General features: G+C 41.7%; 1 protein-coding gene across 1 annotated transcript in view; it reads left to right on the top strand.

Moving 5' to 3' along the window:
* The window catches only part of GRID1 (glutamate ionotropic receptor delta type subunit 1), a 686,100-nt gene that overhangs the window by 423,084 nt on the left and 239,130 nt on the right, over positions 1–23,886 (top strand). The window contains exon 6 of the mRNA XM_007458349.1: positions 851–904. Coding sequence (XP_007458411.1) covers positions 851–904 — 54 coding nt within the window. The remainder of the gene's footprint in view (positions 1–850; positions 905–23,886) is intronic.

Here is a 23,886-nt window from a genome sequence, read left to right as displayed (position 1 = left end):
GAAAGAGCACTCATGAAAACATATGAGAAACAAAATAAGTAACTGGGTCCTATCTGCTTCACCCTCCTATACTTCATATCTTCAACAACAGTATTCATTTATATATTGAACACCTACTATGTGCTAGTTATAGTGTAAGGTTTTGAGACACAAATGTGACAGCCACAGATATGGCCCCTGACCTCATGGAGACCCCCAACTTGGTGAGGGAGATAGATAATAAAAAATAAATAAGCTGATAATTATTCAAGTACAGACACGGCAAGTGCTATAAAGAAATAGAACAAAATGCTCTAAGAGAGAATGATGGGGATGGGGGTCACTGCCCCGGAGCAAAAAAGAGCCAGTTCTAGGGTCCTTGATGGGTTCTTTAGAGCTGAAGGCAGCTCAGAGCCCCAGCTGTGAGCTGCCATCTTCCTGGGTGTTGTTCAGCTAGGCTGGACAAGCTGCTGTAAATCCCTTGTTCCAGATTCCTGATTCTCTAGCCTCAGGCAAGTAATGAGACATTCCTCCCTGAGCACCCCTCCAGAAAGGTGTTTGCAGGCATTCTCCAAGAGGAGAGAGGGGAGGGATGTCCCCACCCATGGCCCTGTGACGCCTACTGGAACTGGACTGGCGTATGAGAGCTCCGAAGAACAGCAGGAAATCAGATGTCCATGTTCAAATGATGCGTCTTGTAGCTAAGGCAGCCAGAGCTGGCCCCAGGGGGACGGCGTGCTTTGTGCGGAAAAAATTTTCCAGAAACAATGTTTATCAAACTCCATCTCGGCAGTCATCCTGTGCGTTTGCCATCTTCTGGCTTGCTTCTGGTCATGTTTTTTTTTTCCTCTCTCTCTCTCTCTCTCTGCAGGCCGTGGAGACCAACCTGGCTTCCAAGGACAGCCACTGGGTCTTTGTGAATGAGGTAAGAGCCCCAGGATGGTGAGGGGCGTGGCCTGCACTGAGCCCCCGCCCCTTGGGAAAGTGCAGAGTGATCCTTGGTGCTGGAATAGATTCCAGGGCTCCACCGTGCAAGACAACAGGTGAGAGAGGTAAACAGAACTTGCCAAGATACTCAGCCGGAGCAGGTGGAAACCAGGGGAAGAGTGGAGATCTGAGTCCAGGAGGAAGTCAAGAGTCAGTGAGAAGTGGTGTCAGGCATTAGATGTACAGAGTGAGGGGAGGTCGCCAGTCAGGGAGAGATGAGGGCGGGTTAGAAAATGGGGTGCAGAGGGGGTGGGCAAAGGAATGCAGAAGGGATGGAGGCTGCATTTCCTGCAGGAGGTTGAAGGTATGTGTGTTATGTGACTCTCTGTGAGGGTGTGTATATAAGAGTACATGGGTGTGAGTGTGTAACTGTATATATTTGTGAGAGTGTGGATGTGTGTGCATAAGTGTGTGTGTGCATGTCAGTATGGGTATATGTGTATGTGTATAGGTGTGTGTGTGTATGTGTATGTGTGTGCACACCCCCTGTGCAGCTAGTCAGGGCACGGTTCAGTGGAACCATTTAAAGGGGGTAAATGGGAAATCTCTCCCATGACTGGCCATTCCACTGGTTTGGGTCCTGGGAGGAATGGGCACACCAAGGTTTCACTGCAGCCTGGTCTGCTCTCCACCAATTACACCAGTAACTTGTCCTGGCCACCTCCACGCTGCAGACATTACACGGCAGTGGCCTGTGATGCCATGCCCTCTGCCTGCACATCCATTCAGGAAGCACCCACCAGGGCAGCCTGGTGACCCTAGCCAGCTGTTAACACAGCTGACTCTAGAAAGTGCTTCCTGGCACGGGCTTTCATCAGCCCTGTGGCCTTCCGTTGCTCCTAAATTAACTAATCGATTTCTAATGGCCACATACTAGAAGATGCAAGGTTTATTGTGCAGGTAATTTATGCTTTTATGATGTGTGTTTCTTCATCGGCTCAGTGCTACTATGGCTGAAAGAGCTTGGGGTGGCTGATTTTATAATTTCGCAGGTAGTATCTGACAGTAACTGCTTGCAAGGCCCACTTTTCGAGGTTTGTCCATAAATTCATATCTTATTAGCGCCACGTCTACACGGGCCAGTGGGAGACATGCGAGGTAACTGTCCCTTTCCCTCGGGTCGTGGATGGTTGTGCTGGTGATTAGGAGAAGGGACATGACAGCCGCCTCCCCTTTCTTCAGAGCCTGACAGAGTCCCCCATGGTCCCTGGGAAGTTTGATCCTCTGGGCTTTGCCATCGTCTTTATAGGTTTCTTTTGTTTTTGGGGAAGGATGCATTCTATGTACCACTTAAGGCAAATATCTAGTGCTGGCTTTATTTTAGGGCGGCTCCTCCAAATTGGATAGCCAGTGTTTCTCTATTGCCGGTCTTCAAAAAGTGCTCTATTTTTACATTTCTAACTTCTTTCCTTTTTTCTCCCCTGCATCCCGACCCACTCCCACTCTTGTCTGTCCCTCTTATTCCCTTGCGAGGGCTGGGGTTAACACTAGCCAATGTGAAGTGCCCCCAGGGCATTGCCGGGGCAGCTGGAGCCCAGGACTTACTTAGTGCCACTGGGAGGCATCAGGTGTGGGCACACCTGTCAGAGCCACACTGGAACAGCCTCACCCAAGAGGATGGCTGTGTTCCACCCCAGTCATCAGTGCACCCTGTGAGCTGGCACGCCAGTCATGTGACTGTCCCTGGGATAAGTGTGTCTTCCTCCAGAAGTGACCTCCCTCTTTCTTGATTTCCTTTTCTATGGGGAGGCCAAACACTTGTCAGGGCATTTTGTGTTTGTTAACATCCTTATCTTCATCAACAACCCTGTATGTCAGTTATTACCATCCTCCTTTTGCAGATGGGAAAAGGGAGGTTCAAGAGGTTAAATCACTTGCTCAGGGTCATACAGCTATTGAATGGTGCATTTGGGATTCTGTATGATGACTGTCTGGTTCCAGAGCCCTTTCCACCAAAGGACACCATCATGCATGAGGCCCTGACAACGATCCTTAACCTATGGTCAGGGTCTAATTCAATAAGGTCAGTCAGTAGGGCTCAGGTATGCATACTGACAGGGACACTCTTGGGCTGGCCTTGGTGTCAGCTCGTGGACATTCCTGAAGCCTGCGATCTAAAGGTGGGTCCTTTTGTAAAGCTTTGACCCTTAGACCCCAGTGTGGCCTCTGGTTAATGGCTAAGATGTTCTCTAAGTTGACTTATCCTTAGGAGCTAGCCATATTCAGAACTGCGGTTTCCTATTACAGCATGGCCCCATTGGGAACAAGTCCTGTTCTTCTTATGACAGTTAGATTTCTAGGCTTTATTCAAAGAGCCGCAGACAAATATTTTCCCAGTTGCTTTTCCATTTATCAGATGTGATGGCTAGGGAAAAATAAAATAGGAAAAAAAGAGGAGCAGGCATTTGGTAGCTCCAACATTGTCTCCAGAATACAGCATCTACACCGGGGCGCCATCTTCCCTCTTCCTGAGCTGCTCCCCACTCCTCTGGAGGAAGTTCAGTCCATCAGATGAGCTCAGGTCTGTGCCTCTTCCTACCATGTTTTTCTCCAAGGCGGTCCTCCGACTCCACCCCCTGCTTCCCTCATTCCTTACAGGCTCTGTCCTCCAGTTTCTCTGTCTGTATTTGACTTTCTTAATATATTTTCCTGGATTCAAGATAAACATTCAAGGGCACATATTTTTGTTTGCTTTCTTCATGCAGTGGTTTTCTTAATATGTCTACCCCTTCACCAGTGAATATTGGTGTTGCATGTCACAAGCCTGTTTTATTTGGAGAAGGGGTAATTGGATACAGAGAAAGGTTTGTGAGTATGTGAGCCTCACTGACAATTTTCTACAGGTCTCTGGGCTCCACTGGGGGGACACTGGCAAGCAGGTGTGCTTTGGGGTGTAAACTCTATTTTTATTGATTGATTAAATTACACGTTAGTTTGGAGGAGGATGGGGGATTCAAAAGAACGTGTGGAAAGCAAATTTAAACATTAGTCAAGGTGGCCACTAGGCCATGAGTCCCTTGAGGACGTGGTCAGAATCCAGCTCCCCACTGAATCCCCAATACCCCATGCCAAGAGTAGGTTCTTAAAAAGGTTTGGTTACAGGCAAGTCGATGTACTTAGGATAGGGTAGGACACGTTGCTTTGAATCGTACTTCCCAGCCAGCCTCTGAGAAAAGACAAAGGCAACAATTAAGATGGGGGGCTCAGGGATGGAGGGGACAGCTCTGGGTCATTCATCGGAAGCTACCACCAGTTCAGGACCAGTGAGACTTGACTTTGGCTCCCAGAACCTCTTTATCAGCTGGTCTGGAGAGCTTCGTGTCCATGTGGCTCTGGCCCAGTGATGCACAGGTGTCCTCAGTGCTGGGTGGAGTCAGGACGCAGTGGAGAATGCCCTCCCTGAGAGGCTCTGTGTCCAGGCAGGGCACATCTGCCTCATAGCCTGGTGTCTTGGGAACTGTTTGGAGGAAATTCTTTTATGGAATATGTCTGTCTCTCCAGCCTCTTCCAGAACCATCTGTGAAGGGGACTTGAAGCACTCCATTTGTTACTGGACAGCTCTCATGGTTAGACTAGTTCCTCCAGACATAGAAACAAAAGCAAGCTTTGCTGGAAATGGTTCAAGAAATGCAGAAGCACATGCATAGCCCTTGCACTTAGGTTTTGTCAGCAAGTGATGCTCTGAGCTGTGTTCTGTGGCTCAGCAGGGGCCCAGGGGGAGGTGGGCTCTAGGAGGGAGGAGTCACAACCGTCAGGCCCTCACCCCCTGCCTCCTTGCCAGCCTAGGTCCACGACCCCCACATCCCGTATCTTTGTTCTCTGAGCTCCAGACCCACGGATCGAGATGCCTTCTGGACTCAGCCACTTGGAAGCCCCATGACCACCTCCAGCTCAGTGCGTCTCTCTCAGAACTCATGATCCTCCCCCCAACCTGGTTCTCACCCAGTGCTCCAATCCCAGGGACTGGTGTCTCCATCCTATTTGTTGGCTCCCTAGCCAATGGAGAAAAGCCCACATCCTGCTCCCTGCTTCAGAACCTGCTCCAGGATGACCCCGTCACACCTTTCCATGCTTTTTTACTTCTTACCGTCTGCCCACTCTCCCATGGCTCATCCATGCAAGCAGTGGGTGACTTGTTGTTTCCTCTAATTTATTTTCTTCTCCTGGCTCTGGACCTTTGCTAGGATTTTCCTTTTTTCCTGGAATGCCTGTCTCTGACTATCAAGGACTTACCTTTCCTGCAAGAGTTTGCTAAACATTGCCTCTGCCAAAAGGTCTTCCTGGATTTCCCAGTAGGGTTATTCCTTCTCCTGGCATCCTGTACTCCTCACCCCAGTTTTGCTGTGTTGGGGCCTTGATGCATGTGCCTGGCTTCCCAAACAGCCTATAAGTGAGGGCTGGACCTCCTTTCTGTCAAGCTCCCTAGAGCCTCCAGCTTGAGGGGGCTCACACACACAGGAGGTGCTGGGTTAAGCCTCCTGCTCTGCATCTGCCTCCTGCTTCCTCACCTTGTTTAATTGCCTACATGTAGAGGAAGAGGCATTTATAACCTCCCAATCCTTCAGGAACTCAGAAAGCTGTGATCCTGCTTCAAGAGCTACCGCTGTCAGCACCTCATGTTCCATTGCATCTCCTTTTCCTGTGCCTGCATTTCAAGTCCTGTGGGGTACAAGCTCTTCCTCTCGGGCACACAGGCTCCCCTGTGCCCTGGACAGGCCATTGGCAGGTGGTGGAGCAGCCAGGGAGGAGGGCAGGGGAAGCACTGGCCAGGCTTCCTGCAGCGGTCTCCACACTGGGCTCGGGGGAACACATGTTCTGCTAATTCGTAGGTGCTTTGTGGAAAAAGGGTTCTGTGATCAAAGAGGGCGGGTAAGTTAAACAGCAAGAAACAGGTGTCTCCTGCAGGCATCTTCCATCTCTAATGCATACTGTGCTTTCCAGGGATGAAGTGGTGCACTCTGACTGCCACATGCATTTGTGTTTGAGACACACTCATGTGCTTTTTCTCTTGACATCTGCTCACCTGTATGCTGGAATAGGTCTTTGGCAGGTGGTAGGCTGCCAGGGTCCATAACATAGAGTTCAGATTCCTCCACGTGGTCTATGAGGCTGTTCACGAGCTGACTTCAGAGCCCTCTCTGGTCTCAGTTCCTGCCGTTGCTTGTCATCTAGAGGTGCTGTGCCTGTATCGTAAGACATCTCTGCCACCCCAAGCGCAGGGTCATCCCAGTGTCTGGACCTCTTCATAGCCCCCTCTGCCCAGAGCGTTCTCCTGTTGTTGCCCCTCAGGACCCGGCCCCCACCTTACCACCTTCACTGGTTTGCCACCAACAAACATTCCATAAGGACCCTCTGGGTACAGACCTTGGCCTGCCCCAGAGGAGACTACTCCCGTCAACAGTCCAGAGAACATCACTCTAGACTTTCAAACCATCCCTACCCCCAAACACACACTGAGTTAAAGCAAATGAAAATGAGATTAGGCTACACATGCATAATGTAGGGGAGAGAAATGCTAATATACTAATTGAAGAAAACAAGAATAACTAGCCCATGATTTGCATGCTGAATCAAATAGCTTTAAGAAATCTCTATTTGTGGCACAGAGGGGAAGAGGGAGGGTAAAGATTTAATTTTTTTTCTTCCTTTCATTTTGAAGATTCCAATTCTGTTCGGATATTAAGTCCCTGTACCATTTACCATCTGCAAATTTCATTTAGCAACACTCCAAAACAATTAACGTTTATTGTAATCGATTCACTTGTTTCTCTCCCCAGCCCCACTGAGGAGTCCTTGAGGACAGGGACCACATCTTAGCCAGCGCTGTATGTAGCCCACTGAGAACCCAGAATGAAGAACAGGAGCTGCTGTTTATCAGACATTAGATGGAACCAGGCACTGTTTTTGAGCATCACTTTTCAAATCTACTTTTTACTTAAAAATTAACCACTTTATTGAGGTTTAATTCGCATACAGTAAACACACATATTTAAATGTACAATTTTTCTTTGCCATATGTATACACCTGTGAAACTGTAACCACAATGAAGATGGTGAACATATACATCACCCCAACAGTGTCTTCATGCCCCTTTGTAATCCCCACCCCTGTCCTACCTTACCCCCTCCCCAGGTAGTCTGTTTCTGGCTCTACAGATTATTTGTATTTTCTAGAGTTTTATGTAAGTGGAATCATAGAGTACATACTCTTCTTTTCTTCTATTTTGCTTCTTTCCCTCCAGATAATTATTTTGAGATTTACCCATATTGCAATATGCAACAATAGTTCTTTTCATTGATGAGGCATGTTCAGTTGTATGACTACACCACAATTTGGACATACATTTACCCCTTGATGGGCATTTGGGTTGTTCGAGATTTTTGGTGATTACAAATAAGGCTGCTATGAACCTTCATATACAAGGCTTTGTATGGACAAAGGCTTTCATTTTTCTTGGGTACACATTTACAAGTGGAATTGCAGTGTTGCATGGCAGATGTACGTTGAATTCTTTAAGAAACTTCCAGGTTATATGGGAATTCCAGTTGTTCCACATCTTCTTCAGTACCTGGTTTGATCAGGGTTTTTGATATTGGCCACTGTAGTGGTGTGTAATGGCACCTCATTATGGTTGTGGTTTTCATTTCTCTAATGACTAACGATACTGAGCATCTTTTCAGGTGTTTATTTGCCATCCTTATCTATAGCTTCCTTGGGGGGGGGGAGCTGAAATTATTGATTTGAGAACTTTATTTTTCTTTACTGCTTTAAACTTCCTTTAAGTGATTTAATGGCATCTCCCAAATTTTGATATGCTGTATTTTCATTGTTATTCAGTTCAAAATACTTTCTGTATTACCTTTTGATTTCTTCTTTGACCCATGGGTTGTTTAGATGTGTGTTACAATAGTCTCTAAATATTTGAAGATTTTTCAGGGATCTTTCTCTTATTGATTTTTAATTTAGCTCCATTGTGGTCAGGGACCATAGTTGAATTACTTGAATTCTTGATTATTACTTGAATCCTCTTAAATTTATTGAGACTTTATTTGATAGTCCTATCTATCTATCTATCTATCTATCTATCTCTATATATATATAGATATATATAGTCCAATATATTGTCTTTGCTGGTAAATTCTTTTTGTGCACTTGCAAAGGATGTGTAATCTGCTGTTGTGAGGAATGTTCTATAAATGTCAATTGGGTCAATTTTGTTGATAGTGCTGTTTATGTCTTCTGTATTGTTGATTATATTTTGTCTATTCTATCAATTACTAAGAGTGGGGTATCAAAATATTCAACTTTACTTTTGAGTTTGCCTACTTCTCCTTGCACCTTTATCAGTTGTTGCTTAATATATTTTGAAGCTTTGTTACAAGAGGCATAAATGTTTAAGATTTTTATGTCCTGTTATCATTACGGAATGACCTTCTTTGTCCCTCTGCTCTGAAATGTCCTCTGCTCTGAAATATACTTTATCTGATATTACTGAAGCTATTGGAGATTTATTTTGACTAGTGTTAGCCTAATATAGTTTTTTCCATTCTTTTCCTTTTAACTTATTTGTTTCTTTAAAGTATGTTTCCTGAAGGCCGTTCCTACTTGGATCTTGCTATTTTATTCATTAGGACACTGCGGGTTTTTTTTTTTTTTAACATCTTTATTGGACTATAATTGCTTTACAATGGTGTGTTAGTTTCTGCTTTATAACAAAGTGAATCAGTTATACGTATACATATGTCCCCATATCTCTTGACACTACGTTTTAATTAAAGTGCTTCGATAATTTAATATGAGTATTGATATGGTTAGGAGAGGGTGGAGTCCTGGAAGCCAAATTAAGAAATTATTTCAAAGAGGAGGGAGAGCTCACTGGTGTCAGATGCTGCTGCCTTGAGGATGTGGTGACCTTGGGGGTGAATGTTGGGAAAGGGTTGGAGGACAAGTTGCCAGGTACTTCAACTTATATCATTCCATTTTACAGATAAGGAAACAGAGGCTGAGAGAAATGGATTGACTTTTCAATATCACTTAGTAAGTGGCAGAATCAGGATTTGAAGTTAGGTGTGAGTGACTCCAAGTTTAAGAAATATATTCCCTGGACTTCCCTGGTGGCACATTGGTTAAGAATCCGCCTGCCCAGTGGGTGGCTGTGGCTCACCTTGGGGACAAGGACACTGGCAGCAGAAGTTCTGGGAAGTACTCCTTGTCGTGAGCCCTCCCAGAGACTGCCATTAGCCCCCACCAAAGAGCCCAGGTAGGCTCCAGTGTTGGGTTGCCTCAGGCCAAACAACCAACAGGGAGGGAACCCAGCCCCACCCCCCAGCAGTCAATCGGATTAAAGTTTTATTAAGTTCTGCCCACCAGAGCAACAGTCCCCTCTACCCACCACCCGTCCCTCCCATCAGAAAACTTGCACAATCCTCTTAGATAGCCTCATCCACCAGAAGGCAGAGAGCAGAAGCAAGAAGAACTGCAATCCTGCAGCCTGTGAAACAAAAATCACATTCACAGAAAGATAGACAAGATGAAAAGGAAGAGGGCTATGTACCAGATGAAGGAACAAGGTAAAACCCCAGAAAAACAACTAAATGAAGTGGAGATAGGCAACCTTCCAGAAAAAGAATTCAGGATAATGATAGTGAAGGTGATCCAGGACCTCGGAAAAAGAATGAAGGCAAAGATCGAGAAGATGCAAGAAATGTGTAACAAAGACCTAGAAGAATTAAAGAACAAACAAACAGATGAACAATACAATAACTGAAATGAACAATACACTAGAAAGAATCACTAGCAGAATAACTGAGGCAGCAGAACGGATAAGTGACCTGGAAGACAGAATGGTGGAATTCACTGCCATGGAACAGAATAAAGAAAAAAGAATGAAAAGAAATGAAGACAGCCTAAGAGACCTCTGGGACAACATTAAAGGCAACAGCATTCTCATTGTAGGGGTCGCAGAAGGAGAAGAGAGAGAGAAAGGACCCTAGAAAATATTTGAAGGATTATAGTCAAAAACTTCCCTAACATGGGAAAGGAAATAGCCACCCAAGTCCAGGAAGCGCAGTGAGTCCCATACAGGATAAACCCAAGGAGAAACACGCCGAGGCACATAGTAATCAAATTGGCAAAAATTAAAGACAAAGAAAAATTATTGAAAGCAGCAAGGGAAAAACGACAAATAGCATACAAGGGAAGTCTCATAAAGTTAACAGCTGATTTCTCAGCAGAAACTATACAAGCCAGAGGGAGTGGCATGATATACTTAAAGTGATGAAAGGGAAGAACCTACAACCAAGATTACCCTACCCGGCAGGGATCTCATTCAGATTCGATGGAGAAATCAAAAGCTTTACAAACAAGCAAAAGCTAAGAGAATTCACCACCACCAAACCAGCTCTACAACAAATGCCAAAGGAACTTCTCTAAGTGGCAAACACAAGAGAAGAAAAGGACCTACAAAAACAAACCCAGAACAATTAAGAAAATGGTCATAGGAACATACATATCGATAATTACCTTAAACGTGAATGGATTAAATGCTCCAACCAAAAGACACAGGCTTGCTGAATGGATACAAAAACAAGACCCATATATATGCTGTCTACAAGAGACCCACTTCAGACCTAGGGACACATACAGACAGAAAGTGAGGGGATAGAAAAAGATATTCCATGCAAATGGAAATCAAAAGGAAGCTGGAGTAGCAATACTCATATCAGATAAAATAGACTTTAAAATAAAGAACGTTACAAGAGACAAGGAAGGACACTACATAATGATCAAGGGATCAATCCAAGAAGAAGATAGAACAACTATAAATATATATGCACCCAACATAGGAGCACCTCAATACATAAGGCAACTGCTAACAGCTATAAAAGAGGAAATCAACAGTAACACAATAATAGTGGGGGACTTTAACACCTCACTTACACCAATGGACAGATCATCAAAAATGAAAATAAATAAGGAAACACAAGCTTTAAATGACACAATAGACCAGATAGCTTTAATTGATAATTATAGGACATTCCATCCAAAAACATCAGATTACACTTTCTTCTCAAGTGTGCACGAAACATTCTCCAGGATAGATCACATGGGTCATAAATCAAGCCTCAGTACATTTAAGAAAATTGAAATCATATCAAGCATCTTTTCTGACCACAACGCTATGAGATTAGAAATGAATTACAGGGATAAAAACGTAAAGAACACAAACACATGGAGGCTAAACAATACGTTACTAAATAACCAAGAGATCACTGAAGAAATCAAAGAGGAAATCAAAAAATACCTAGAGACAAATGACAATGAAAACACGACGATCCAAAACCTATGGGATGCAGCAAAAGCATTTCTAAGAGGGAAGTTTATAGCTATATGAGCCTACCTCAAGAAACAAGAAAAATCTCAAGTAAACAATCTAACCTTACACCTAAAGGAACTAGAGAAAGAAGAAAAAGCAAAAGCCAACGTTAGCAGAAGGAAAGAAAGAAAGAAAGATCAGAGCAGAAATAAATGAAAGAGATACAAAGAAAACCATAGCAAAGATCAATTAAACTAAAAGCTTGTTCTTTGAGAAGATAAACAAAATTGATAAACCTTTAGCCAGATTCATCAAGAAAAAGAGGGAGAAGACTCAAATCAATAAAATGAGAAACGAAAAAGGAGAAGTTACAACAGACATCGCAGAAATACAAAGCATCCTAAGAGAATACTACAAGGAACTCTATGCCAATAAAATAGACAACCTGGAAGAAATGGACAAATTCTTAGAAACGTATAACCTTCCAAGACTGAACCCAGAAGAAACAGAAAATATGAACAGACCAATCACAAGTAATGAATTGAAACTGTGATTAACAGTCTTCCAACAAGCAAAGTCCAGGACCAGATTGCTTCACAGGTGAATTCTATCAAACATTTAGAGAAGAGCTAACACCCATCCTTCTCAAACTCTTCCAAAAAATTGCAGAGGAAGGAACACTCCCAAACTCATTCTACGAGACCACCATCACCCTGATACCAAAGCCAGAGAAAGATACCACAAAAAAAGAAAATTGCAGGCCAATATCACTGATGAATATAGATGCAAGAATCCTCAACAAAATACTAGCAAGCAGAATCCAGAAACACATTTAAAGGATCATACACCATGATCAAATGGGATATATCCCTGGGATGCAAGGATTCTTCAATATATGCAAATCAATCAATGTGATACACCATATTAACAAATTGGAGAAGAAAAACCATATGATCATCTCAATAGATGCATAAAAAGCTTTTGACAAATTCAACACCCATTTATGATAAAAAGTCTCCAGAAAGTGGACATAGAGGGAACCTACCTCAATATAATAAAGGCCACATACGACAAACCCACAGCAAACATCATTCTCAATGGTGAAAAACTGAAAACATTTCCTCTAAGATCAGGAAAAAGACAAGGATGTCCACTCTCACCACTATTATTCAACATAGTTTTGGAGGTCATAGCCACGGCAATCAGAGAAGAAAAAAAATAAAAGGAATACAAATCGGAAAAGAAGAAGTAAAACTGTCACTGTTTGCAGATGACATGATACTTTACATAGAGAATCCTAAAGATGCCACCAGAAAACTACTGGAGCTAATCAATGAATTTGGTAAAGTTGCAGGATACAAAATTAATGCACAGAAATCTCTGGCATTCCTATACACTAATGATGAAAAATCTGAAAGAGAAATGAAGGAAACACTCCCATGTACCATTGCAACAAAAAGAATAAAATATCTAGGTATAAACCTACCTAGGGAGACAAAAGACCTGTATGCAGAAAACTATAAGACACTGTTGAAAGAAATTAAAGATGATACCAACAGATGGACAGATATACCGTTGTCTTGGATTGGAAGAATCAATGCTGTCAAAATGACTGTACTAGCAATCTACTGATTCAATGCAATTCCTATCAAATTACCAATGGCATTTTTTACAGAACTAGAACAAAAAAATCTTAAAATTTGTATGGAGACACAAAAGACCCCGAATAGCCAAAGCAATCTTGAGGGAAAAAAACAGAGCTGAAGGCATCAGGCTCCCTGACTTCAGACTATACTACAAAGCTACAGTAATCAAGACAGTATGGTACTGGCGCAAAAACAGAAATATAGATCAATGGAACAAGGTAGAAAGCCCAGAGATAAACCCACACACCTATGGTCTACTAATCTATGACAAAGGAGGCAAGGATATGCAATGGAGAAAAGACAGTCTCTTTAATAAATGGTGCTCGGAAAACTGGACAGCTAAGTTTAAAAGAATGAAATTAGGACACTCCCTAACACCATACACAAAACTAAACTCAAAATGGATTCAAGACGTAAAGGTAAGACTGGACACTGTAAAACTCTTAGAGGAAAACATAGGAAGAACACTGTTTGACATAAATCACAGCAAGATCTTTTTTGATCCACCTCCTAGAGTAATGGAAATAAAAACAAAAATAAACAAATGGGACCTACTGAAACCTAAAAGCTTTTGCACAGCAAAGGAAACCATAAACAAGACGAAAAGACAACCCTCAGAATGGGAGAAAATATTTGCAAACGAATCAACGGACAAAGGATTCGTCTCCAAAATATATAAACAGCTCATGCAGCTCAATATTAAAAAAACAACTCAATCCAAAAATGGGCAGAAGACCTAAATAGACATTTCTCCAAAGAAGACATACAGATGGCCAAGAAGCACATGAAAAGCTGCTCAACATCACTAATTATTAGAGAAATGCAAATCAAAACTACAATGAGGTATCACCTCACGCCAGTTAGAATGGGCATCATCAGAAAATCTACAAACAATAAATGCTGGAGAGGGTGTGGTGAAACGGGAGCCCTCTTGCACTGTTTGTGGGAATGTAAATTGATACAGCCATTATGGAGAACAGTATGGAGGTTCCTTAAAAAACTAAAAATAGAATTACCATATGGTCCAGCAATCCCAATACCCTGAAAAAACCATAATTCAAAAAGACACATGCACCGCAATGTTCATTGCAGCACTGTTTACACTAGCCAGGTCATGGAAGCAACCTAAATTCCCATCGGCAGACGAATGGATAAAGAAGATGTGGTACATATATACAGTAGAATATTACTCAGCCATAAAAAGGAACGAAATTGGGTCATTTGTTGAGATGTGGATGGATCTAGAGACTGTCATACAGAGTGATGTAAGTCAGAAAGAGAAAAGCAAATATCGTATATTAATGCGTGTATGTGGAACCTAGAAAAATGGTACAAATGAGCTGGTTTGCAGGGCAGAAGTTGAGACACAGATGTAGAGAACAAATGTACGGACACCAAGTGGGGAAAGCTGCGGGGGGTGGGGGTGGTGGTGTGATGAACTGGGCGATTGGGACTGACATGTATACACGGATGTGTGTAAAACTGATGACTAATAATAACCTGCTGTATAAAAAGTAAATAAAAGAAAATTCAAAAATTAAAACAAAAACCAAATAAATTAAAAAAATAAAAGAATCCACCTGCCAATGCAGGGGACACAGGTTCAAGCCCTGGTCTGGGAAGATACCACATGCCACAGAGCAACTAAGCCCATGTGCCACAACTACTGAGCCTGCGCTCCAGAGCCCGCGAGCCACAACTAGTGAAGCCCACGTGCCTAGAGCCCATGCTCCGCAACAAGAGAAACCACTGCAACAAAGAGTAGCTCCCCCTCACCGCAGCTAGAGAAAGCCCGTGAGCAGCAACGAAGACCCAAAGCAGCCAAAAATAAAAACATAAATAAATAGATAAATACATTTATATAAAGAAAAGAAATATATTCCCTATGCCACACTGCCCCTCTCTCACCTTTCCTCTTCACACTCAGCACTAATTAAATGCTAAATACATGACTGAATTCCAGCAATATTTGACTTTTTAAAAATAATCTGGAAGTAGTAATATAATCTTGTGTGGAAAGTCTTATTATAAAATTTTTATTATTTATTATTAAATTTCTTCCCTTTATGTTATTTTCCATATCAGCACCTTATTTTTATTTTTTTAATTTTATTTATTTATTTATTTATTTATTTTGCGGTACGCAGCCCTCTCACTGTTGTAGCCTCTCCCGTTGCGGAGCACAGGCTCCGGACGCGCAGGCTCAGCGGCCATGGCTCACGGGCCCAGCCACTCCACGGCATGTGGGATCCTCCCTGACCGGGGCACAAACCCGTGTCCCCTGCATCGGCAGGCGTACTCTCAACCACTGCGCCACCAGGGAAGCCCAGCACCTTATTTTTAAAATATCCTATGGGACTTCCCTGGTGGTGCAGTGGTTAAGAATCCACCTGCCAATGCAGGGGACGCAGTTTCGAGCCCTGGTCCAGAAAGATCCCACATGCCGCGGAGCACCTGAGCCTGGGCACCACAACTGCTGAGCCTACGCTGTAGACCCCGCGAGCCACAACTACTGAGCCCGCGTGCCACGACTACTGAAACCCGCACGCCTAGAACCTGTGCTCCACAACAAGAGAAGCCACTGCAGTGGGAAGCCCACGCACCACAACGAAGAGTAGCCCCCTCTCTCCGCAACTAGAGAAAGCTCGCGCACAGCAACGAAGACCCAATGCAGCCAAAAAGTTTTTTTTAATTAAAATAAATTTTAAAAATAATATAAAATTTCCTATTGAAAAAATGAAAGAATCCTGGAAAAGCCCACACAAATAAGTTAATGCATGTCATATGAGTAGTATCTGAAAGGAACAAACCATGTTTACTAGAAATGTACTTCCGTTTGTTAATCAGAATATATCTATTTTCCTTTCTCAGCCCAAAAGGAATCTATGAGAGTTAACACTTATGGCTACAGATAGGTGAAGACATTTTTGTTGTGTAATATCATTCTTCAGCCCTTTTCAAAGCCCCATGTGGGGGTACTTGGGGCTACACAGAGAGTGCCTTTGGAGAGCAGTACTGAGAAAGCAGCGAGGTACCATTGTGTTTTAGATCAACCTTTGGGAACACACCATGGATAGGATTTGACTCCAGTGCTGACCACTTCTTTGACTTTGGGCAAATTGTTTTACTTCCTTCCTTGAACTTTATTCTCCTCATGTATTCAATAGAGTTTGTGATAAACACCTCATGGGACATTTATGAAGCCTAAATGAGATAACTCACCAGAAATGACCCTTCACAGGGTCTGGCATAGAGCAGGAACTCTTAAAAGATAGCTCTTCTTATTAACAATCAGCTAATGTTCTGTGGGCAAGTTTGTTTCTGGAACTTAATCAAGGAAGCATCCAGATTTAAGGACTTGATAACAGGTCAGTGCATGTCATTATGAGGAGTGCAGGGGGTTGGGGACATAGCTTGGTTCATCACCTGAATGAACTTGAATTGCAGCATTTATAACTGTGTTTTAGCTTGCTGGGACCCTAGTTCTCCCTATCTCTGTCTTTCAAACTCCTATACATCCTTTAAGACTCAGATCAAATTACTCTCTCCCTACTTTGCAATACCTATTGATTTCTTCCGTAAACTTTCCTTCTTCCAATACCCCAGAGAACTCAGGCTGTGATTTTTCAGTGGTCTTTAACTTCTTCCTCTATGTCCTATTTCCCTTCCTGGACCTGTAACTCTTGACCATCTATCATTCATTTAGCATCCATGTACCAAACACCTATGAGGCACTGTGGGTGCTTATGAGAATTAGAGAGAGGTGCTCCTCACTCTCAGAGAGCTTATATTATCATGGGTAGGAAATGTGTGCCTGGATTACTAAACTACAGCTAGGCAATGATTCTAGGAGCCACTCCAGATCCTCTGCAGTTTGCAAGCAAGTTAACTCCCTGCAGACAGAACGGCTCAGCCAGACCCCATTGCTGTGGAATCAGACTCCACGTTTTAGACGTGAGTCAATTGTTTCCAACAAGTATATTGTTATTTTGCAGAGTTTTGACAGAAGAATGCTTGGGAAAGGGAGTGCTGACACTTAGGGAGTTATAAAAATAGCTTTAATTACCACTTGCATTAAATATATCTGAAAACTAAAGTTTAGCGTCTCTACCTTTCTGCATTCCTATCCATCTCTCTTCCCACAAATGGATTCTGGTGGATTCAGATGAATTCGTTGCTTGTGCCAGAAAGACCCTATTATCTGTGCCTTCTACCCTGTTATTACACCTCCTTTGCCAGGCTGGATAATCATCAGGCACCACACAGAGAAGTGAGAAGCAAGCGTGTTTGTACACACACATACACACACACACACCACACACACACACACACACACACACACACACACACACACACACATGCAAAGACAGGGCTGCTGCTTTCATGTGCAGCTCCTGTGGGAGTTCCCAGGGAGAGTCCTTTCAAAACTGGAACATGAAAGCAGAAATGGAGGCAGGAGAAAATTCAAGCCACCAGAGCTTCTTGTGAGGTGTCTTAAATTATGTGTGAGGGCTCATAGAGATAGTAGACTCAGCTTTGGTTCTTTTTACCGCTGTCTCAAACCAGAGGGTACGTGCACTGAGGCAGCCTGTGTCTTAGAGCTGGTTGAAGAATCCAAAGTGAGTATTGTGCAGTTTCAGAAAGGGGAGGGAACCCTTTAATTGTCAGTGATCAGAACTGTGACGTAGTTTCCTACAGCCTTGGAGACTGGCTTGTCAGTTACCATGGCAATGAGAGACTGAGGACCAGATGCTGCCTCCATCATGTCTGGCACTACTCCTGGCCAGGTGTAGAGTTGGCCTCCTGGTCAAGAATGGCTGAGGAGCCCACCTTATGAGGCCAGGGAGTTCTAAACAACCTCCTCCCTGCCCTCAGATCTCTGCTTGTTTGCTGTGGGGCATTGCAAAAACAGTGAGCCAGGTGGTTTGTCCTCAGAAGCAAGGAGACTCACATTGTTGAGTACCTACTGTGTGCCAGGCCCTGCCTTGGATGCATAATAGACAAAACAAATGACATCTGCCCATGAAATCCCATTTAAAGAGATTGCAAGAAATTTGAAGCCATTGTAAAAGGATAGCTTCCTCCTTGTCCTCAGGAAGTTGTGTAAAGGTCCCTGGGTTTTACACTGTCAAGGTCAATCATAGAAAGATCTCCGTGGACCCTCAGAAAACTCGGAAGTTCCAGTTCACTTGCTTAGGGATGGTGATTTTTTTTCTGAGCCTGAGACACCCCATGCTTGGGACTGAGCCTTCGTAAATGGCCACCAGCCATTTCTCTCTGATATCTCACCCTGCGACTAATGTGGATCAGGGATGGGTAGACCACAAGCCTTTCTTCTGTCACCTCTATATCTGCTGGAAGCTTCCTGGCTCAGGCCACTTTGACCACCTCCACTCTCTAAGCCACAGAGGGTTTTCCAGCCAGCCATCATGGTCAGTTCACCGGTAGTGAAAGAAAATATCTCGGGAGGAAGAACAGCACAAACTTCCTAGAGCATAAGGTATTGCTGACCTCTGTTTGGGCAGGTGCATGGCGGAGCGGGGGGACAGGGATAGAAGGAAAGTGCAGAAAAATTGTTCTCATTCTTTCTGATTCTTCTACAATAGTAAAACAAAAAAAAAATCAGTATAAAAAATCAATAAAATTAGCTTTTCTAACAGCCTTATATATGTAGCTTATTTTGCCAAATTGAGGTTTTCCTGTTTGGTTCAGTGTTATGTCCTACTGTTTCCAATTAATAATATATCATTAATATTTTATCAGCTCAGTAAATAGCATTTGGGATAATATTTAATAGGCTTGCAGTAGTCTGTCACTTGGAGGAATCATAATTTACGTAAATCTTCACCATTTTTGGAAATGTAGGTTAGTTAATGCTATTGCAAATAATACTGTGATCAACATCATTATACCTAGATCTGCTGATGTCTCTCTGATTTCTTATGATAGTAAAAATATTGTTTCAGGGTATGGGAGCTCCCAAAGAGCTGAGCTCCTTTTTTCAGAGTGCCTGTCTCATCCCACCCTTATTATGTCTTGTGAACGTGAATATAATCTACATAAACAAATATATATTGTTTTTTCACTTTTACCAATACTTTGGATGAAAAAAGTTCATACTGTCTTGTTTTAATTTGCATTTCCTTGCTTATTAATCAAGTCAAACACTTTGAACATTTATTGGTTGATCATGCCTATTTCTAATTTTGGGACTTGGTTGCTTCTGTCCTTTGTGCAAATGTATGTCTTTTGTTATATGACTGGATCTTTACAACAACCCTCTAAGAGATACATTGTTAAGACCAGAGTACAGATAATAAAATGGAGGCTCTGAAAAGGTCTAAGGTATAAAGACAAGCTGGAATTTTGAGCTCATGTTGATCTCACTTCAAAGCCTGTGTTATTTCCACATAGTACTGCTTTTGAACCATCCAGCCCTACCTTAATGGGAGATACATTATTGATTTATGCCTTTTAAGGGTCAAAATTTCTGCACCAAAGCAAGTAAATATTCCAGTTATTCTATTGGATTAGATTATTTAACTATCTGTGTCAAAACTTGGTTTTGCAACTTAAATAGAATTTTCTATTAACCTTGGTTAGTGAACCGAGAAGTCATGAAACTTTGCCAAATTTTCATCCAATAGAAGGGAATGAGCAGGGTCAAAAGGCCAATGGGAAAACAACATTAAGTAGCTTTTATGATTAAATTGAAAGAATCCTGCTTGTTCAAGGCTCTGGCTCTATTCTGTGGGTGTCTTTGATGACCCCCATGTGAAGCCCCTCCAAGAAGACTTTCAGGGAAAGGGTGGGTACCCCTCCTTCCTCTTACACAGACTGGAAGCATATCCAAATTCTCTTTTCCCCTCAAAGAAGTGTTCCTCACTAAATCCTCTTTCCTTCAATTTTGACTCTTCTGGACTTTTTATATCTTCCTTGTGGGTGAAAATGTTTGGAGTCAAGAAATTGATTCTCAGTCATTTCCCTTGGTCCATCTGCATATGCACCAGGCACTTCACTGTGGAATTTCATATCATTAAAGCTTGGTGCCTCCAAGGGAAATTCCAGTTTAGCATAATGGGTCAGTTTAATATAAAATGCCATTTCCTCCCCCAAATACTGGCTTCAGGAAGAAGGGCTCTATCATCCATTAGATTTCTGTATCTCAGCTCACATGACACAGCCCTGGGAGGGGTGCATACCCCAGTTGAGAAGCAGTCACAGCAACTAGGACCGGAAAGTGTGGTGACAACAGGGCATGAAATTATGGACAGTCATCTACTCCAATGACTTGGAGTAGAAGGTGGCAATATGTGAGGGAGGGTGTGAAGGGATTCTGCTGCATCTCTTGCTACAAGGACTTTGGATTTTACTCTGAGTGAGCTGAGGAGCCATTGGGACATTTTGAGCTGACGAGTCATGTGATCTGAATTATGCTTTAGAAGGCCCACCCTGAGTTTTGTGTTGAAAATACACTGCGGGGCGGGGTGGGGGGGTTGGGGTGAAAAAAAGTTTAAAAATTAAGGCCTTTAATTAGAGATGATGGTGGCTTGGTCTGGCGTGATATGAGCATAGGAGGTGAGACGTGCTCAGATTTTGAAGGTGGGGCTGACAGGTATTGCTGACCAAACTGATGTACAAAGAGGGCAAATGACTAGCCCAAGAGCAAGCTCCTGGCAAGCATTTAAAGTTGGGAAAGGGAGATGGATATTTTAGGGTGTGAGTGAGGTGAGTGGTAGTTTATGTAGGGTGCTCTGGCTTTGAACCCAGGCATTCTAGCTCACTTGCTTATACTCTTATTATTTTGTAAACTTTCTGAAGTATAATTGACCTTAAAAATACTGCATAATTTGATGAGTTACAATTTCGAGTTTTGGCATATTTACTTGTAAAACTATCACCACAGTCATGATAATGCACATTTATATTACCCATAAGAGTTTCTTCATGCTCCTCTGTAGTAAATTTCTTTCTCCACCTGATCTCAGGCAACCTGTAATCTGTTTTGTCACTATAGATTACTTTGCATTTTCCAGAATTTTATATCAATGGATTAATAAAGTACAGATTATTCTTTTTTTTTTCCAGCTTATTTCACGTGGCACAGTGATTCTGAGATTCATCTGTACTGTTGTGTATGTTGATGGTTAATGTTAGTATATGGTGTGAGGTAAGGGTTGAGTTCAATGATTTGATTTGATTTGATTTTTACACATGGATATTTAATTGCTTCTGCACCATTTGTTGGAAATAGTATCATTTCCCCTTGGAATCCTTTGCTGAAAATCAATTGGCCTTCAGTATTTGGGTCTTCTCCTGGACTCTTTATTCTGTTCCATTGGCCTTTATGTTTATCTTCACACCAGTGCCACCCTGTCTTCATACTGCAGCTTTATAGTTAATCCTGAAATCAAGTGGAGTAAGTTCTCCACCTTTTTCTTTTTTTGAAAAATGTGCTTCCACCCTTTTAGGTCTTCCACATTTTCACAGGGCTGGGACTAGGGTGAGGCAAATGAGGCACAAAATTCAAGGAGGAGCTCACTCTCAAGTGTGTGCATCTATCTCAGCCTAGTTCTGGCCTGCATTTCCCCACACGTTTTATTTTTTAAAAATGTTTATTGGCGTATAGTTGATCTCCAATGTTGTGTTAGTTTCAGGTGTACAACAAAATGAATCAGTTATACATATACATATATCCACTCTTTTTTAGTTTATTTTTCCCATATAGGCCATTACAGAGGATTGGGTAGAGTTCCCTGTGCTACAGTAGGTCCTTATTAGTTATCTATTTTATGTATAGTAGTGTATATATATCAATCCCGATCTCCCAATGTATCCCTCCCTCCTCTTTACCTAGTAACCATAAGTTTGTTTTCTACATCTGTAACTTTATTTCTGCTTTGTGGATTAGTTCATTTGTACCCTTTTTTTAGATTCCACATATAAGCGATATCATATATTTGTCTTTCTCTGTCTGACTTACTTTACTTAGTATGACAGTATTACTCAGCCATAGAAAAGAATGAAATAATGCCATTTGCAGCAACATGGATGGACCTAGAGGTTGTCCACATACGTTTTAGAATTAACTTGCCAGTTTCTAGAAAAAGACTTACAGAATATTAATTTCAATTGTGTTGAATCTAGAGATACTTTGAGGGACAGTTAAGATCCTCGCAGTATTAAGTCTTCTGATCCATGAACAACGTATATTTTTTTAAATTTATTATATCCTTCTGAATTATTTTTAGCAATGTTTTGAAATGTTAAGTGTACAAAATCTTGTTGTTAAATTCATCCTTACATATCTAACATTTTGATACAGTTGTAGATGATGTTGCTTTTTCAATTTAAATTTGCAATTGTTTGTTGCTATCATGCAGAAAATACAATTGATTTCTGAATACTAACCTTGTATCCCACAACCTTTCTAAACTCACTTAGTTCTAGTGGCGTTCTTTTGTAGATTTCCTGGGATTTTCTATATAGACAATCATGCCATCTGTGAATAAAGGCAGTTTATACTTCTTCCTTTCTAGTCTAGGTCTCCTTTATTTCTTTTTCTTGCTCTGTTTTACTGGCTAGAACCTCCAGTACAATACTGGATAGATGTAATAAGAGTGGATATCTTTGTCTTTTCCCTGACCTTAGGGGAAAATATTCAGCTTTTCACCATTAATTATGATGTTAGATGCATGTTGATCATAGATACCCTTGATTAAGTTAAAGAAGTTTTACTTTTATTCCTGAGGGTTTTAAAAATAATTGGAAGTTGGATTTTGTCAAATGCTTTTTGTGCATCTATTGAAATGATCACATTCTTTTTCTTTCTCTTTTTTTTTCTTTTTTAAAATTCTGTGAATACAGAGAACTAAGGAGATTCCTTTTCAAGTGTGAAACCAACCTCACAGGACTGGAATAAACCTCACTTGATCTTGATGCTTTGGGGTTTTTTTTTTTTTTGAATTGTTGGATTTAAAGTTAGCTAAAGTATTTTAGCTAAAGTATTAGCTAAGATATTTTAGAGAAGTTTTGTATCTATGTTCCCAAGGGAAGTTAGTCTGTAGTTTTCTTGTCTTGTAAATCTTTTGTCTGGTTTTGTCATCAGGGTGCCATCAGCCTCCTGGATGGGGTGTGTTTACTTATCTTCAATTTTTTTGAAAGGGTTTTGTAGAATTGATACCATATCTTCTTTAAACATATTTTAATTCAAAACATATTTTGAATTATTTCTTATATTTTTTTCTGTCCCCCCATTTCTCTCTTCTTCATGGACTTAAATGACATGTATATTAAGTTACTTAAAGTTGTTCCACTGCTCATTATTAGTGCTCTGTTGATTCTTTCCAGTCTTTTTTTTTTTTTCTTCCTATGATTCATTTTGGAGGCTTTTTGTTTCCACACTTTCAAGTTCATTTATTTTTCTTCTACAGTTCTAATTTCCTGTTGATTTCATCTAGAGTACTTTTCATCTCAGGCACTGCATTTTTATTTGTAGAAACTCAGTTTGTGTCTTTTATTTTTCTCCCTATCACGCACAGATTTTCTTCTGTCTTCTGGAACATATGGTGTGTATTTGTAATATTTACAATTTCTGTTTTAATGTCCCGTTCTGCTAATTCTACCATCTGTATTATTTCTGGGCCTGTTTCTCTTGACTGATTTTTCTCCTCATTATGGGTTGTATTTTCCTGTTTCTTTTCATGCCTAGTAATTTTTGAGTAGATACCAGACTTTGTAAATTTTACATGGTTTGTTGCTTGAATCCTTTTTATTCCTTTAAATACTTCTTTTCCCCCCTGGGACTCAGTTAAGTTACTTTGGAACATTTTGATTTTTTAAGACATGCTTGGAAGCTTTGTTAAGCAGGACAAAACCAGTCCTTAGTCTGTTGCCGTTGGACCCATTTTTGAGGATTGTTAAACCCCGTCCTTTCAGGTGGTCCTTTCCCTGATAGT

This window comes from Lipotes vexillifer, unplaced genomic scaffold (genome assembly GCF_000442215.2).
Source record: "Lipotes vexillifer unplaced genomic scaffold, Lipotes_vexillifer_v1.1 scaffold437, whole genome shotgun sequence".
NCBI lineage: Eukaryota > Metazoa > Chordata > Mammalia > Artiodactyla > Lipotidae > Lipotes > Lipotes vexillifer.
This window is presented reverse-complemented; position numbering and strand designations above follow the sequence as displayed.